The 14,712-nt window shown below is 49.1% G+C and overlaps 1 protein-coding gene across 5 annotated transcripts in view; it reads right to left on the minus strand.

The window, feature by feature from the left end:
• Window positions 1–14,712, minus strand: part of DDX11 (DEAD/H-box helicase 11) — a 33,637-nt gene that overhangs the window by 4,426 nt on the left and 14,499 nt on the right. For all 5 annotated transcript variants that reach the window (XR_011539942.1, XR_011539941.1, XM_070618930.1 and 2 more), the window contains exons 6-18: window positions 12,053–12,098; window positions 10,952–11,059; window positions 10,642–10,729; window positions 10,012–10,220; window positions 8,247–8,399; window positions 7,268–7,314; window positions 6,842–6,921; window positions 5,933–5,977; window positions 5,745–5,812; window positions 4,173–4,211; window positions 3,767–3,878; window positions 3,473–3,604; window positions 2,853–2,965 (exon numbers count right to left, since the gene is read on the minus strand). Coding sequence is in view for 3 of the 5 variants with exons in the window: in XM_070618930.1 (XP_070475031.1) it covers window positions 2,853–2,965; window positions 3,473–3,604; window positions 3,767–3,878; window positions 4,173–4,211; window positions 5,745–5,812; window positions 5,933–5,977; window positions 6,842–6,921; window positions 7,268–7,314; window positions 8,247–8,399; window positions 10,012–10,220; window positions 10,642–10,729; window positions 10,952–11,059; window positions 12,053–12,098 (1,240 nt within the window). In the remaining 2 variants the exon portion in view is untranslated. The remainder of the gene's footprint in view (window positions 1–2,852; window positions 2,966–3,472; window positions 3,605–3,766; window positions 3,879–4,172; window positions 4,212–5,744; window positions 5,813–5,932; window positions 5,978–6,841; window positions 6,922–7,267; window positions 7,315–8,246; window positions 8,400–10,011; window positions 10,221–10,641; window positions 10,730–10,951; window positions 11,060–12,052; window positions 12,099–14,712) is intronic.

Genomic DNA, 14,712 nt, shown 5'->3' on the forward strand with positions numbered 1-14,712 from the left:
CGAGCACGTAAAAACAGAAAAAAGAGGTGAAAAGGAAAGCAAAAAGAGAAAAAACAATTTAATGATACCCAGGGTTGGCAGTCTCATTTAAACTACTTGGAATAGCACAGTAACTTTGGCAAATTTGGCACAGTGGTTCTCAATCCTGGCTATGCAACAAAACCACCAATAGGAATATTTTTTAAAAGACACATGGCTAGGCCCCAGCCCAAACTATTGAATAAGAATCTCTAGGGGGAAGACATATGTAACTGTAATTTTAAAGAGCTCCACGTTTTTCACCTATCAAATTGGCAAAAATCCCAAAGTCTGACCACTCGGGAGAAACAGGTTCCCACGCATTGCTGGGGGACACAGGATAGTACAACTCCAGCTGGAGGGGAATTTGACAATGTTTAACAAATTAGGTATGTTTTCACTTTTTAACCAGGCAATCCCATATCTAGGCATCTCCCCTGAAGACACAGCTCCACACGCCAAATCACATGCATGAGGACAGTTCTCGAGAAGTCACTTGTGACAGCAAGGCTGCCTTTCATGAGGGGACTGGTTGAGGGAGCTATGCCGCCTCCGCCCAATGGAGGATGCAGCCAGCAAAAGGATGCACACTGTCCCTGTGTACTGATGCGGTGCCACCACCAGAACATACTGATACATAAAACTGACTGTGGTACCTTTATGTAAGTCAAAAGAAAAATAAAAAAGATAAGTTCATATATTTATTTTTGCAAAAGAATAAAACAAAACACTGGAAGCACAGACCAGTAGCTAATAAAAATGATTACCTATGAGGATAGGGAACAGGTTGGAGAGGGATGGAAGTGAGAACTGCTGAATATATCGTTTTATACAGTTGCGACTTTTGAACCATATAGATGTTTACATTTTTAAAAAATATAATTAAGACAAAAATAAAGACAAACTCTAAAATTCACAGCTGAAACAAAGAAAGCCTAGCTATCTGTCAAATCCACAACATTAGCTCACAGAGAAAAGCTTGACTTCAAGTGACTTCATATGCTGAGTGACCATTCATCCTCAGTGGGACAGCCTTTAAGGGCAAAAGATACATGCAAAGAAATGAAACTTCAATCAGTAGTTTTACTGTTAGAAGTAACACATATTGGTATTATAATTTTTAAACTATTTTAAGTATACTGTGGGATAGAGAAAATAAGCAATTATGTTAACATAATAAGAAACCAAATGTCCAGCTTAAGAGAAAAGAGATACAATATAAGGTCAAATAAATTTACTGATTGGTTTTGATTCAGAAATATCAATATGGACTCAGGATCTTTGAAAACATATTTCCTAGGTCTGTCTACTGAAACAGCCTCTAAATAATGATAACTGAGGAGCACCATCAACACCCCAGCACCCAGATGTTGGTTTCTAAATCCTAATCCCCATTCAAAGAAACCAGGGCACCTCAGAGAAATGAACGAGTCCAGACCTAGGGCAAGGGAAGTATCAGGCGAACCTGGGAAACTCTGTTGTTCCAGAACGCAAAAAAGCATTCCAAGACTAATGGGCCATGGCAAAAGGAAGTTTGAGACAATGTGCGTGCTAAAGGCAACAATGACTATAAGTGATTTTAATACACAAATGAAGAGAAATCTATGCGTCTATACACAAGAAAGAAAAATGGAAAAATAATAAAGCTACAGGGGCAACTCTAACAGGCAGCTGAGGTTGGGAACCACTGCCTGCGTGAGGACGTTGAAGAGCTTTTTATCCAGTAAGTCCTGTTCTAGGATGCATCCCAAAGAAATAACCACCGTGCTGAGATGTAGCTGTAGCTACCACTCTATTGTTTAAAACAAAAAAACTGGAAATCGCCTAAATATCTAACCGAAGAAGAGTGGTTATTTAAAATACAATATATTCATGTAATGCAACCAAGTACAGCCAGAGTATGGCGGAATAGATGCGTATTTGCTGATGAGGAAAAATGTTTACATCGTTTTGTTGCTGAGTGAGAAAAGCAAATTATAACAGCAGCATGTAGACATAGTACCACATTTTTGTTTTTAAAATACAGCATGTGGGCCTGGCCCTGTAGCTGAGGGATTAAGTTTGTGCACTCCACTTCAGTGGTCCAGGGTTTCGCGGGTTCGGATCCTGGGCGCGGACATGGCACAGCTCATCAGGCCACACTGAGGTGGTGTCCCACATGCCGCAACTAGAAGGACCTTCAGCTAGAATATATAACTATGTACTGGGGGGCTTTGGGGAAAAGAAGAAGGGGGAAAAAAGAAGACTGGCAACAGATGTTAGCTCAGGTGCCAATCTTTAAAAATAAATAAATAAATAAAATTTAAAAATATGGCATGTATATTTGTAAAAATTATGCATACAAAGACTATTATAATATACACCAAAATCAATCTTTTGTTGGCAGAATTCTGATCTTTTGTTTTTCCCGTTTTTGCCTGTCTCTGCTTTCTACAATGAAAATATAATACTTTTCTAAACACAATATATTAAAACTTAAATTTATAAAAGAGAGAGAAGGTTGTATCTATGGTGGGTACAGGAAGGAAAGGGCACTGAGGCACCGAAATGAGGGTCTGAAATTCCAGAATGGCTTTCTAAGGGAGCAGTGTGCTCCTGTGGCTACAGAAATGCCAGAGCAGCAGCAGTGACCTCTGACCGCCCCCACCCCGGCCAAAGGGCCTGGGCAGTGAGACAGTAGAGCAATGCCACCTAGTGGCTGCTGCTTGGCCCACTCAAGCCGACCTCTTTCTGGCTTGGGGACCCAAGGAATGGGGAAGAAGCCTGACGCTGCATCCCCCGTCCCTGTCCCATCCCAGTACCTGGGGAGCAAGAGGCTGGGTCTGGCACCTTACCGGCTGCATGGTGCCTCCTGCAATGACCACGGCCCGGCATTCCTTCACCACCTGGGCAAACGGCACGGCCGGATTCAGGAGCAAGAATTTCAGGCTGCTCTGACTGAGGCTGCCTGAAAAAAAGACAGAGAAGAGATGGTTACATGAGAAGGGGGCAGATGCTGGCCCAACAAAGACTTCTATCAGTCTGAGGCAAAGGGGATCTCCAGCTGGGACCATCAGAAGGCATAAGAGATATCACTTTCTCTTTAAATCAGATCCCAGGACAATGTCCTCTAGGACCACCCTGAGGTAGACAGCACTATTATCTTCCTTTTCACACAAGGAGTCTGAGGTTCAGAGAGATAAAACTGGTCCAAGTCATGTAGCTTGCAGGTGATAGAACCAAGACTCAAACCAAACCCCACTTAGCCTCAACCACCAGCTACATGGCTTCTCTTGTAACCTTGCCCAAGACGACCCGCATCCATCCTTGCCACCTCCGCCTCCCGCCCAGGTCACAGGAGGCCAGTTATCACCACCCTGCTTCTTCATCCTAACCCAGGGAGGTGCCAGGATAGAAGTAAAGAACCTTTCCCACTCTGGCTCCCCGGCTCCAGGCCGGCTCCTTCCTGGGTTACCTTGGCGGCTCAGGATGACCCTGCCGTCCTGGTTGGCAGTGGTGAGAGCTGCAAGGAAGCCTTCGATGTGCATCAGTGGGGAAGAAGGCCGCAGCGCCCTGGCCTCCCCCTCCTCTACAGGGGCTGCAGGAGCTGCACAGAACAGAAGGACGAAGAGGGTCTGAGACCACGGACGAGGGGGAGGGCCTCCCTGCAGTTGCACTAAAGCCATTCTGCAGGGAGATGAGTCCATGTGTGAGGAAGGAATGTTCTCGCCCAGGGCCTGCAGCCCAGTCTCTCACCCTCCTGACTCACTCTTTGTCACTTCAGGCTGCAGGCTCTGCAGGAACTGTTGGAACCCAGCCAGTCTGGGCTGCTCCCTGGAGGGTGCGAGGACTGCTCCATACTTTTCTGTGAAGCCAAAGAGCTGGGACAGAGATGAGAGAGCAATGGAGAGGAATGAGGGCAGCAGCAGCGAGAGGGAGGGTATGATGGACTAGAGGCTTCTAGTCTAGAGCCGGACCCCGGACAGCCCACAGCTTACCCCCACCACCAGGCATCCTGGCACTCCCTCCCCACCCCAGCAAAGCTGCTCAACTATAAGGAGAATGGAAACAAAGGTGACTCTGGAATTTCCAAAGGGCAGGAGAGAGAAAGGCACTGTGAGGGCAGCAAGCAGGGCTGCTGGATTCCTCCCAGGCTCCGAAAGGGGAGTAGGTACCTTTCTGCTGACCATGCTCTTCTCACAGTAGCGCTGCACCTGCAAAACCAAACCCGGCTGCGGACACTCGTAAACATTAATCAAGCTGGAAAAAAAGACAACCCCCTTCCAAAACCCCAAGAAGCATGATTCACCGCCACATCCTGAGGAGCCCAAAGCCTCCTTGTGGACGACCATGTCAACCTCCTTCCTGAGGTCACTCTTCTCCCACTGTCCCCACGCACAACACGGTGCTTCTCCCACGAGATGGACTCTGCCAAGCCACATGGACACGGCCTCCTCATAACCATGTGTGCATGGCTCTGACCCTCTCTAAAGGTGACGGTTACGTCCCCTCTGCTTTCCTTCAACGTGACAGCACCTAAACTGGACCTTGAAGGATTAAGAATTCGTTTAAAAAAGTCCTATGAGCAAAGCACAACGGAGGTAAAGCTCGGGGCTCGTTCGGGGTCATCTGGAGTAGTTTAGTTAGTGTGCACAACCTGCAGAGCTTCATATGCAAGACAATGAGTTTGGAGACTTTAAAGATTTCTGAAAAGAGTGATATCCTTCAATTAAGACTCGCTAGAGTGTAGTTCGTAAAAGACATTAGAAGTGAAAAAGAATGAAATCAGGACACCAGAAAGGAGGCAAGAGGAAAAAGTAGTGAAGCCTGCAGTGAAGTAGGAGCTGTGGGAATTAACGGGGGGTGAATTCAAGAGCTCTGTCAGGCTGTGGGCCTAGCCACTGCATGCATGCAGGACACAGAGGGGGAGAGGAATCAGACAACTCAGACTGCGAGCACATCTCATAGGGAATGGCAGTGACGGGACCAAGAGGAGTGAATTGGGGCAAGCTGGTTTGAAGAAAAAAGGCAGGGCAGGATGGAAAGAAAGCAGGTCTCCAGTCCCCACAGCTGGGTGCACACGCTGGCCCCCTCGTGTGTGGCCTGTGTGCATCGTCTTCCTGAGGTGACCTCGCCGAGCCGTGGGCTCCTTCGCTTTAGAATGGTGATGGGACATCCTACCTTAGTCACAGAACCTGCCGCACTGCCTTGAACACAATGAGCGCTCAGTATCATTAGTAAACTAGATTCACTAGGGTTGAATCAAGCCACAGTGGCTGTCCCCCATCTGGGAGAGCACCGAATACATAGGCCTGGAGCAAGCAAAGAGCTAAGGCTGCAGTCATGAGAAGGGCCCACCTCAGCCTCACTGCAGGGTCATGCTCACAAAACCAACTTCCTGCTCTGTCCACAAGCCCAGGGGGAAGACTGTGCCGGCAGAGATGGAGTCTTGAGGAGGACCTGGGGGGTCTCTATCTGTGCTTGTTGGGTACAAAGAAAGGGACCTTCTCTCCCCAATTCCTACGACCCTTCAACCTAGATGGACTACTTTTTTCTTGCTGACACGTTGCTGTGTTTAAAGGTGAAATAACTACATACATCCGTGCTGTGGATCCCGGGACCTCTAGACTGTCTGAGGACAGGAGGAATTACTTTTTATTCCTTCCCTAGTCTTGACATAGCATCTGTCCACAGGTGGTGATCAGAAGGGAGCGTGATGGCTAACAGAGAAAGGTGAAAACCTCTACCTTGAACAGGTTGATGTTGTCGATCTGGCTCAGAAAGAGAAAGTCATTGATGGTCTTCAGCTCTGTCCCTAAGGGTACACAAACGAAAGGCTGGAGTCCTTGCTCTGAAGACCATGGCGTGCAGCTCCCCAAGGGAAGCTCAGAACCGGCTCAGGCCAGCTCTGGGCTTCTGAAGGCAGCCCTCTCACCTGTCTGCGAGAGGCGCTGGCTGTGGGGATTTTGCTTAATGTTCCCTGAAAAAGAGAATCGAAACAGGTCAGGATGGTGGTCTCCTAGAAAACCACCATCTTCTCACACTCTACACTGTACTCATCAAATAAGAGCATTCATATTTGAATAGATCTTTGCCATTTGTTGTACCCAAAGAACCCAGTGGGAGGACAGGAAATTCAGGGAGCCCCAAAATCTAACCCACAGGTTTGCATGTGGAGCCTATAGCCTTGTGATTTCATTCTTCTCATACATCCTCTAAGGAGGCAGGGCAGTGACCACCCCACTTTATGCAGGTGCAGGCAGGACATGCCCAGGTTGTATGGTGACCAGTGGCAAGGCAGAGATGGAAGTGAAGAGGACCAATGTGAGACAAAATTCCTCCAGAAAAATTCCCTGCTGGCCTCCTGGAACTTCAGCTTCTATGAAAGCTTTAAAGGGACTGCTGTACGGTAAAGGAAAGGGTATGTGGCACAGGATAATGCAAAGTATGGGGTCCGGAGCTGGAAGAGTCTAGTCCCTCTTGTGGCTCATGAACCACAGGCAGGTCAGGTCTGTGCTCCAAGCTTTAGCTGACTGGTCTATCAATGAGCGCTGCCATCCTCAGAGGAGCACGCCAGAGGACTGCACTGTTAGATAAAATGTCACACATTCCTACTATTATTACTACCACCACCTGTGCAGTAGCATCTGGCAAAATAAAAAGGATTCAGTACAGCGGTAAATAAACTAGGATTCTAAAAAAAAGATCTAAGGTCAGACAATTCAACTAAGCCCTAAGAAGAATTTTCTAGATCAATGGCCAAGACAATTCCTGAGACACAGGAAACCCAGGTGCCCGAGGGGTAGGCTCAGCAGGCCGGGGCTCCAGGCAGGACGGTGCTCACCACCCAGCACGGTCACAAACTTCTCCAGCAGATACAGGATCTGCTTGATGTACATCAGGTTCTTGGCCTTCAAACGCCTCCTGAGGAAAAACCAACAGACGGCAAGTGGTGGGACGCCAACAGCAACTTCCCTTCCGAGTGCCCCAAGCTGAGGCCTTTCTGTCTGATGTCTCTCAGACTGGGTCACGAGACCCACAGAAAAGGCTGGCTGTTGCCCCAGGCCTTCACAGCCGGCTGTCCTGTCCCAAGCATCCTCAGCCCACGGCGGGTACATGCCATGATGAACCAGAAGGTGGAGAGCGCATTGGTCAGCCCTACACCGAGCCTGGTCAGAGGCGGCAACCCAAGCGTGTCCGCTCGGAGGCTGACTCGGGGCACCAAGGCAGAGCGGGATTTCCCCTTCCCCCTCAGGAGGCAGGCTCTCACCCGTATCGTTCCATATATTGGAGCAACTGGGAATGGGCCTGGCAGAGCTGGGGAGAGAACAGAGAATGGGTGTGAAGGTAGACCAGGCTCTGGGCAAGCAGCCTAGGGCTGTGCCAGAGACATCTTATATTATGCTTAGAAAATGCCAACCCAGGACACACAGGAGGCAATCAAGGTGAAAAGTGGGGCTGGGTACAGACAAAAGGTATGTGTCCAAAGCCCCTTAGGCTGGTGGGAGCTGAGACAGGGGAAAGTAGGTTCTGCTACAGTGTCCTCTGTGGGTCAGGGGAAAAAGCAAGATGAATCTCTCTGCTCGTTTTTACTGGGCTAGGAAAAGATGTGTTCTCTATGAAGAGTGATGGTTCAAAGTAACCATCACATCCTGGCCTAAGGTCAACCCAGGTGTTGGTCAGTTGAAGTGATTGGATGTCATGTGGGCTGCAGGGTCAGAAATCAATGTCAAATTCCAGCTCCACACTTAGTAGCTGTGTGCCCTTAGGCATTCTGCTTAGATCTCTCTGAATCTCTGAGTTCTCAACGTAAAACAGAAACAGCAGCCCAATGTAGAGTCAGCATGAAGATTAGAGATGCCTCGTGTGGTGGATGGCACATAATAGGTAATAAAATAGTGCTTTCAGAAATCTTGAGCATCCCTCAAGACAATATTAATAACAACATCCAACCACATGAGGACCCCTGCTTCTCTCATCCCATCATCCTGGGTTATGGAGAACTAATTGGTAGCATCCTGGGCTGGAGGGACTCAAGAAGACACAGGCTAGTGAAGAGCAAAGAAACATGCCACCTTGCCTAAGCTGGGTCCCCATAGTTCTAAGATTTGCTGGAAAGCCAGAGTCAGCCTCTGACGAGGCCACTGCCTTGACTCGGTGCATCCTCTACCCAGCCCCACCTCTGGGGGAATTCTGGGTCTCTCTGCCCCATGGCAGGCCCTGGCCCAGACAGGAAGAGGCCGACCCACCTGCGAGCCGCTGACCTCCGCACTGTGGATGCCTGTGATGGTGTCGATCAGGTTGTGTGCCTCGTCGATGACCACCACCTGGCCCTGCAGCCGGATCCCTGCGGCCTGCCGGGTGGCCGCGTGCAACAGCATCTGGTAGGGCAGCACCACCAGCTGGCAGGAGGAGATGGCAGCCGCCTGAGCAGGGCCAGGACTCCCTCCCGCAGCAGGCTTGCCCAGCCTACTCTAAGTTTCTGGTGTGAACGGTTTCATTTCCTGCCCAGAAGATGTGTAGGGACCTTCAAGAGAGAAGCTGTAACACAGCAATGTGCTTTTAGCAAGAGACCCTTCCCTCAGTTTACTGTGGAACATCAAATATATGAAACAGACAAAAGAGGAGCCAATCTGACTTCTGACTGAACCAAGGGTGGGAGTGGGGATGAGAGTGGAAGCCCTGCTGCTGAGCCTCACCCATGCCCCCAAGGTAGCCCCTGAGCCACCCAAGCTTCCTCAAAACACTGTGAAAACCACTGGCATACCAGAAAGCAGCCCTGGAACTGCCACTTCCCAGCTGTATGACTCTGAGAAAGTCACTTAACCACTCTGAGCCTTGGTTTCCTCATCTGCAAAATGGGCTTGATAAACTCTATCTCAAATGAGGGTTAAGGAGTGGAGGTCAGGGTAACAAAAATAAAAGCACTGTAAATTTTTTAGGTGCTACATTGTTAAGACAATTTTCCAGTTAAAATACTGATGAAGTGAAAATCCAGAAAAGTGGAACCTTCAGGCCCAGGTTTTCATACTGGCTCCGTCACTCACTTGCTGTGAGAAAACAGATAAATCATGTCCCCTTTCAGGGCCCCAGGGTCCCCACATGTAAAATACGGAGAATCCCCGCCTTAGCTATTTCAGCGGGATCCCCTAAGAGCAAAAATGAGGTGAAAGTGCCTCACAGAGTCAAGATCATAAGAATTCCAGGATATCTCCTATATCTGCACACAAGTGTCGGCAGCACTGATCTGGCACTGTGGCAAGCAGACCGGGGAAGGGCGTGAGACGGCGGCGAGACTGGGAGGGCTCCAGAGTTCCCCTGGGAGCACCCCCACAGGGTTCAAGGTAACAGACTGACGAGCATTTAATGCCGTGTAAATGTTATTACTAACATAGTTCCCTGCACCTTTTAAAATCTACTTAAATCTTTTCTTGATTATACAGAATTCTCCACGAATGATATTCTACTTCCAAAAGTCACTCAAATTAAGGAAGTAGCAAGCAAACAGTGAAATCATACCCACCAAATAACAATGATACCATTTTTGACCTGTCAAATTAGCAGTTTTTCTTTCTGTTTCAAGATAGCACTCAATATGGGAAGTCTAGAGAAGATGGTATTCTCGTACGCCGCAGGTAGGTGCGGCTGGACAGTCACTCTGAGAGGCCATTTGGAAACAGAGCCACGTCCTGTAGCTCCCTTACTGCATTCCTCAGTTTCTGCCCTGGCATCCCCTCCCGTGGTTTCACTATGAATGCACGTTCCTTCCTGGCTCTAATCTGCTGTCCCCCAATAATGCCAACTGTCCCTGCAGCCCAGGGCCACCAAGGGACCTGGAGCTTCCTCCCACCCTCTGTACTAGGAGAGTGGTTACGTGTCATCTGCACGCCGTGTGTCGGTCAGTCCAACCACAGCTGATGGCATCCTCCTGAATTGAAAGAGGAGCGACGAATTCCCTGTGGCCCAGTCTGCAGTCAGAGCCAAGAGCTACTGCCCAACCCTCCAGGTCTTCACCTGGGCTGCTGGAATGGCGAACCGGCTCCCGTAATAGGGACAGGCGTGAGCCTCCTTCCCCAGGGTCACCAACTGCTCAATGTCCTTCACCTCCACCAGCACCTCATCCCGGAGGAGCTGCAGCTGCTCGTAGTTGTAGAAGGGGCAAGTGGCCCGTGGCTCCTGCCTTCTCTTCTTGGGCTTCTCTTCCTCAGCTTCGCTCTTCCTCTCTGAGGGGGGCACAAGTGGGGCGGGGCGGGGAGGCAGCAAAGGCAGAGAGAATGGTAACTGTCTATGGGGCCAGGAGCAGGTGTGTAATGTCAAGACTCCATGAGCCGGGGGCTGCAAAACCTTTCCAAGTACTGCTTATTAGGGTCTCATCACAACATGCTGGTATTTCACTTTGTGTCCTCTAGAAAAAGCCTAAAAAATCATCTCAAAGCCAGGGTTTTGGACAAGACAGTGACCCAGGAAACAAGAAGCCTTTGCCCAGGAGGGCATCTTTTGGCAGGAACCAGGGGTCTGCTCTGCCTTCATTTCCACTGAAGACATGTCTTTAGTTCCTGTGTCCTTGCCACCCACTCTTTCCCAGCACTGCCCGAGGCTACGCAACGGTCCCCAAGGCTCTCCACAGCTCAGGGTGGGCGCTACCGTGCTTGTTTCTCTGCATCTCCACGCAACGGTCGTTGATGAGCTGCACAGAGCCCAGGTGTCTCACGTCTTCGTTTACACAAAGGTTCTACAAGACAGAGGAGGTAAAAAGGCAAAGAAACAGTGCTGGCTAAATGCCATACAGTGAGCCCCCGGGCCTGCCCAGCCCAGCCCTCCTCTTTGTTCCCTTCCAAGGACCGGCAAGGCCAGGGAAGGGGCTGACCTCCCATCATGTCCCTGTGCCTGCAGGAGGAAGGCGGAGGCCGAGGGAAGGGAGCAGCACACACCTGGGCTGACACACGCCGTTTACCTGCCGAGAGCCGAGGGAGATGAGCCGGGTGTCCTTACCAAAGGGGCTCTTCTGCACCTCGTGCACAAACTGGGCCAGCTGGGAGTGCGTCCGACTACAGTAATAAATCTGCTCAGAGGACAAGAGGGATCTCAGGAGACTGTAGCATCTCCAAATACTCTCTGCAAGGCAAGAAACGCCAGGGCCTAGGGGCTCAGAACAGGGAGAGTGGCCACAAATACTCAAACCTAAAGCAAGGTGGCTCCATCCCATAGTAGATCTCAGCCAATGCAGGGCCAAGGGAGACCCTGCCCCACCCTCAGCACCAGACGTGCAGGAGGACACCCACAAGATGGGGCTCCTCCCCAGAGGCACCCTCAGCCTCTAACCCCCCTGCTGGGAGGGCTCGATCATCTCAGGAAAGGCGCTTCCCCTCAGCGGTGACTCTTGAGATGGAAAAGATTCTCAACAATCTAAGGAGCGTGCGGGGGCAAGGGGGTTCCACACACGTCTCCCAAAGACATGGAAGACGGGCGGGTAGTGGGGCGGGAGACATCTAGCTGAACTCTCTGTCTCTCTGTACCCCTCTACAGTTTACAAGAGGAGAGGAAAAGAAACAAATGGAGGGGGAAATCTTAATTTCAACAGAGAGAACAAAAGTCTTACATAAATGAAACCAAATGTTTTTAAATGTGAGAGGTGCCAGAACCACAGGTACCTCACAGCACTCCAAAAAGTGAAAACACAGGCAAAGGAAGACAGGGACATGTCATCAGAGCTCCAGAGGGCAGAGTGCTCCTGCTCTGGCCTGCCCCTCACCTTCCGCGCCCCAGTGGAGGGAGAAACCATCAGTCCTTGGCCCAGAATGGCTGCTCCTCGATGCCCTGGGGCACATAAGCCCAGGCATCGCCCCCCAGAGAGGTCTCCCGGGGGCCCAGCCCAACCCGCCACGTGAGCACCTGACAGCAAGGTCTGGGTCTGCAGAGCCACAGAGTCAGTGAGTTGGAGGTTCTTCATCGACGAGAGGCTGAGAAGCAGCCAGAGGGACTCTTGCATTCTCCCAGGGATGGAGCCCTGGACTCGGGACAAATCACAAGAGAATCCCAGGACACAGCGTCTTACCTTAGTTACATGTTCTTCCTCCAGGTCATCCTCATCCTTATCTACTCTGAAGAAGCAAAAAAAAAAGACAGAAGAAACAGTCCTCTCAGCAAACGCAGCAACTGAAAACACGTTTACTGAGCATCTACCACACACCAGCAACTAGCCCTCCTTTTCCTCAGAGGCCAACAGAAGTGAGGTCTGAGCTCTGAGCCAGAAGGAAACAGACACGCATCCCAGCAACGAGGTTCCAGCACAGCAGCAGGTGCTCGCTTGCCCGCTCGGTCAGTCACCCATGCTAACACCAACCCCGCCCACTGCCCGCAGCAGAGAGAGGAGAAAGGCGCACCGCATCCCCAAAGCCCAGGCTCTGTTCCACTGTCTGTCTCCGAAGGCTGCTCTCCCCTCACTGTCCACCCTCCAGCAAACTGGACTTCTCTCAGTTCCCAGAGAGCTTGGCTCTTTACCACCTCAGAGCCTCGGACACACGCTTCTCCTTGCCGGAATGCCCCCTCCCCTCATCTCCCTTGACCTAGCCAACTCCTAGTCAACCTTGAGATCTCCACATGAGCATCACCCTCTCTGGGCATCCTTCCTCGTCCTCCCTTGGTAGGCTCAGCTGCCCTGTGACACACGGCCACAGCCCCGGCACCTGTTCTTTGTAATACCCATCTCATTCCAAATCACTCATTCTTGGTCTGTCTCCCCCTGCAGACTGTCAAGTCCACAGGCAGGACCGGGTGTGTCTTGTTTCTGTGGAGCACCAGGGCTCCCACCTGGAGTGGACTGAGTGAATAAAAGATGCTGGCGCTCAGGACCAAACAAACCTCTTCTCAGTGCCTCAGTCTGCCCTTTCTAGAAACGAATTCAGAGCCCATCAGCACTGGGGGGCTGGCAGGAAGGCCAACTCTGCATTACACGGCTGAATGTTTATCAACCTTACTAGCCTTGGCTCCTTAGAAAACACAAAATTCTTTTACAGATACACTCTATCTACAGGGCCAAAATATGGATCGTTTTTGTTCACCTAGCAATTCAATTTTTTTTAAAAAAACAGAAATGCAATTAATCGCCTTAGGCTATGAGAAGAGGAATTATTTATAGGGGTGGCTTCCTGGCCAATAAGGAATTGCTCAGTCAGCTGTGTCTGAGAGGCCTGGATTTAGATCACGTGCCACATGGCAAACAAAGTGAGCGGGATCTAGGTGAGGAGAGAGATGTGAGAAGAAATGAAAAGCAGAAATTTTGTATTCCTAATTGGTTGTGCCCTCAGAGGGGCTTGTGTCTCTCTTGAAATGCCAGGGCATCGGACGCTGTAGAGGCTCCTCTGCAGGATTAATGGCTCCTCCCAGACCCAAAGGAGCACTCTGTTTCTCTAATATTCACCAACTCCACTCACGCTCTTTATCTTGTCCCCAAGGGGCTCTAGAACAGAAGCGGAAGAGCAGGCAAGCACTCTTGGAGGCAGGTGGGAAAGCCCTGTCTTCACAGGGCAGAATGCATGGAGCAGTCCAGACATCTCAGCCCTGGGCACAGTCAAAAGTTTTAGTTTTGCCAGGTCCTGAAATCTGTGCTTAAGGGCGGGCACTGAACACCAACAAAGAAAAGCCCAGGACCAGATGGTTTCACTGGCGAATTCTACCAATATTTAAAGAAATACGCCAATCTTTCTCAAATTCTTCCATAAAACTGAAGAGAAGGGAACACTCCCAAACACATTTCACAAGGCTAGCATTACTCTGATATCAGAGCCAGATAAGAACACTATAAGAAAAGGAAACTACAGGCCAATGTCCCTGATGAATATAGACACAAAAATCCTCAAAGAAATACTAGCAAACTGAATTCAACAACACATTAAAAGGATCATACACCACGATCAAGTGGGATTTATCCCTGGGATGCAAGGATGGTTCAACGTATGCAAATCAACAAATGTGAGATACCACATTAACAGAATGAAACAAAAACCATATGATCATCTCAACAGACACAGAAAAAGCATTTGATAAAATTCACATCCTCTCATGATAAAAACTCTCCACACATTGGGTATCAAAGAAATGTACCTCAACACGATAAAGGCCACATACGACAAGCCCACAGCTAACATCATACACAATGGTGAAATGCTGAGGGAATTTCCTCTAAGATCAGAAACAAGACAAGGATGCCTACTCTCACCACTCCACTCAACATAGTACGAGAAGTCCTAGCCAGAGCAATCAGGAAAGAAAAAGAAAACATCTGAATCAGAAAGAAAGAAGTACAATTGTGTGTTCATGACATGATTTCACATATAGAAAACCCTAAACACTTCACCAAAAAACTGTTAGAACTAATAAGCAAATTCAGTAAAGTTGCAGGATACAAAATCAACGTATAAAAATCAGTTGCATTTCTATATAGTAACAATGGACTATCTGAAAAAGAAATAAAGAAAACAATCCCATTTATTTTAGCATCAAGAACAATAAAATACTTAGGGGTAAATTTAACCAAGGAGATGAAAGATCTGTACGCTGAAAACTATAAGATACTGATGAAACAAACTGAAAAAAGAAGATACAAATAAATGGAAAGATATCCTATGTTCTTAGATTGAAAGAATTAATATTGCCAAAAGAGTCCATACTACCCAAAGCCATCTGTATTCAATAAAATCTCTATCAAGATTCCAA

The sequence above is a fragment of the Equus przewalskii genome, chromosome 5 (assembly GCF_037783145.1).
Source record: "Equus przewalskii isolate Varuska chromosome 5, EquPr2, whole genome shotgun sequence".
NCBI lineage: Eukaryota > Metazoa > Chordata > Mammalia > Perissodactyla > Equidae > Equus > Equus przewalskii.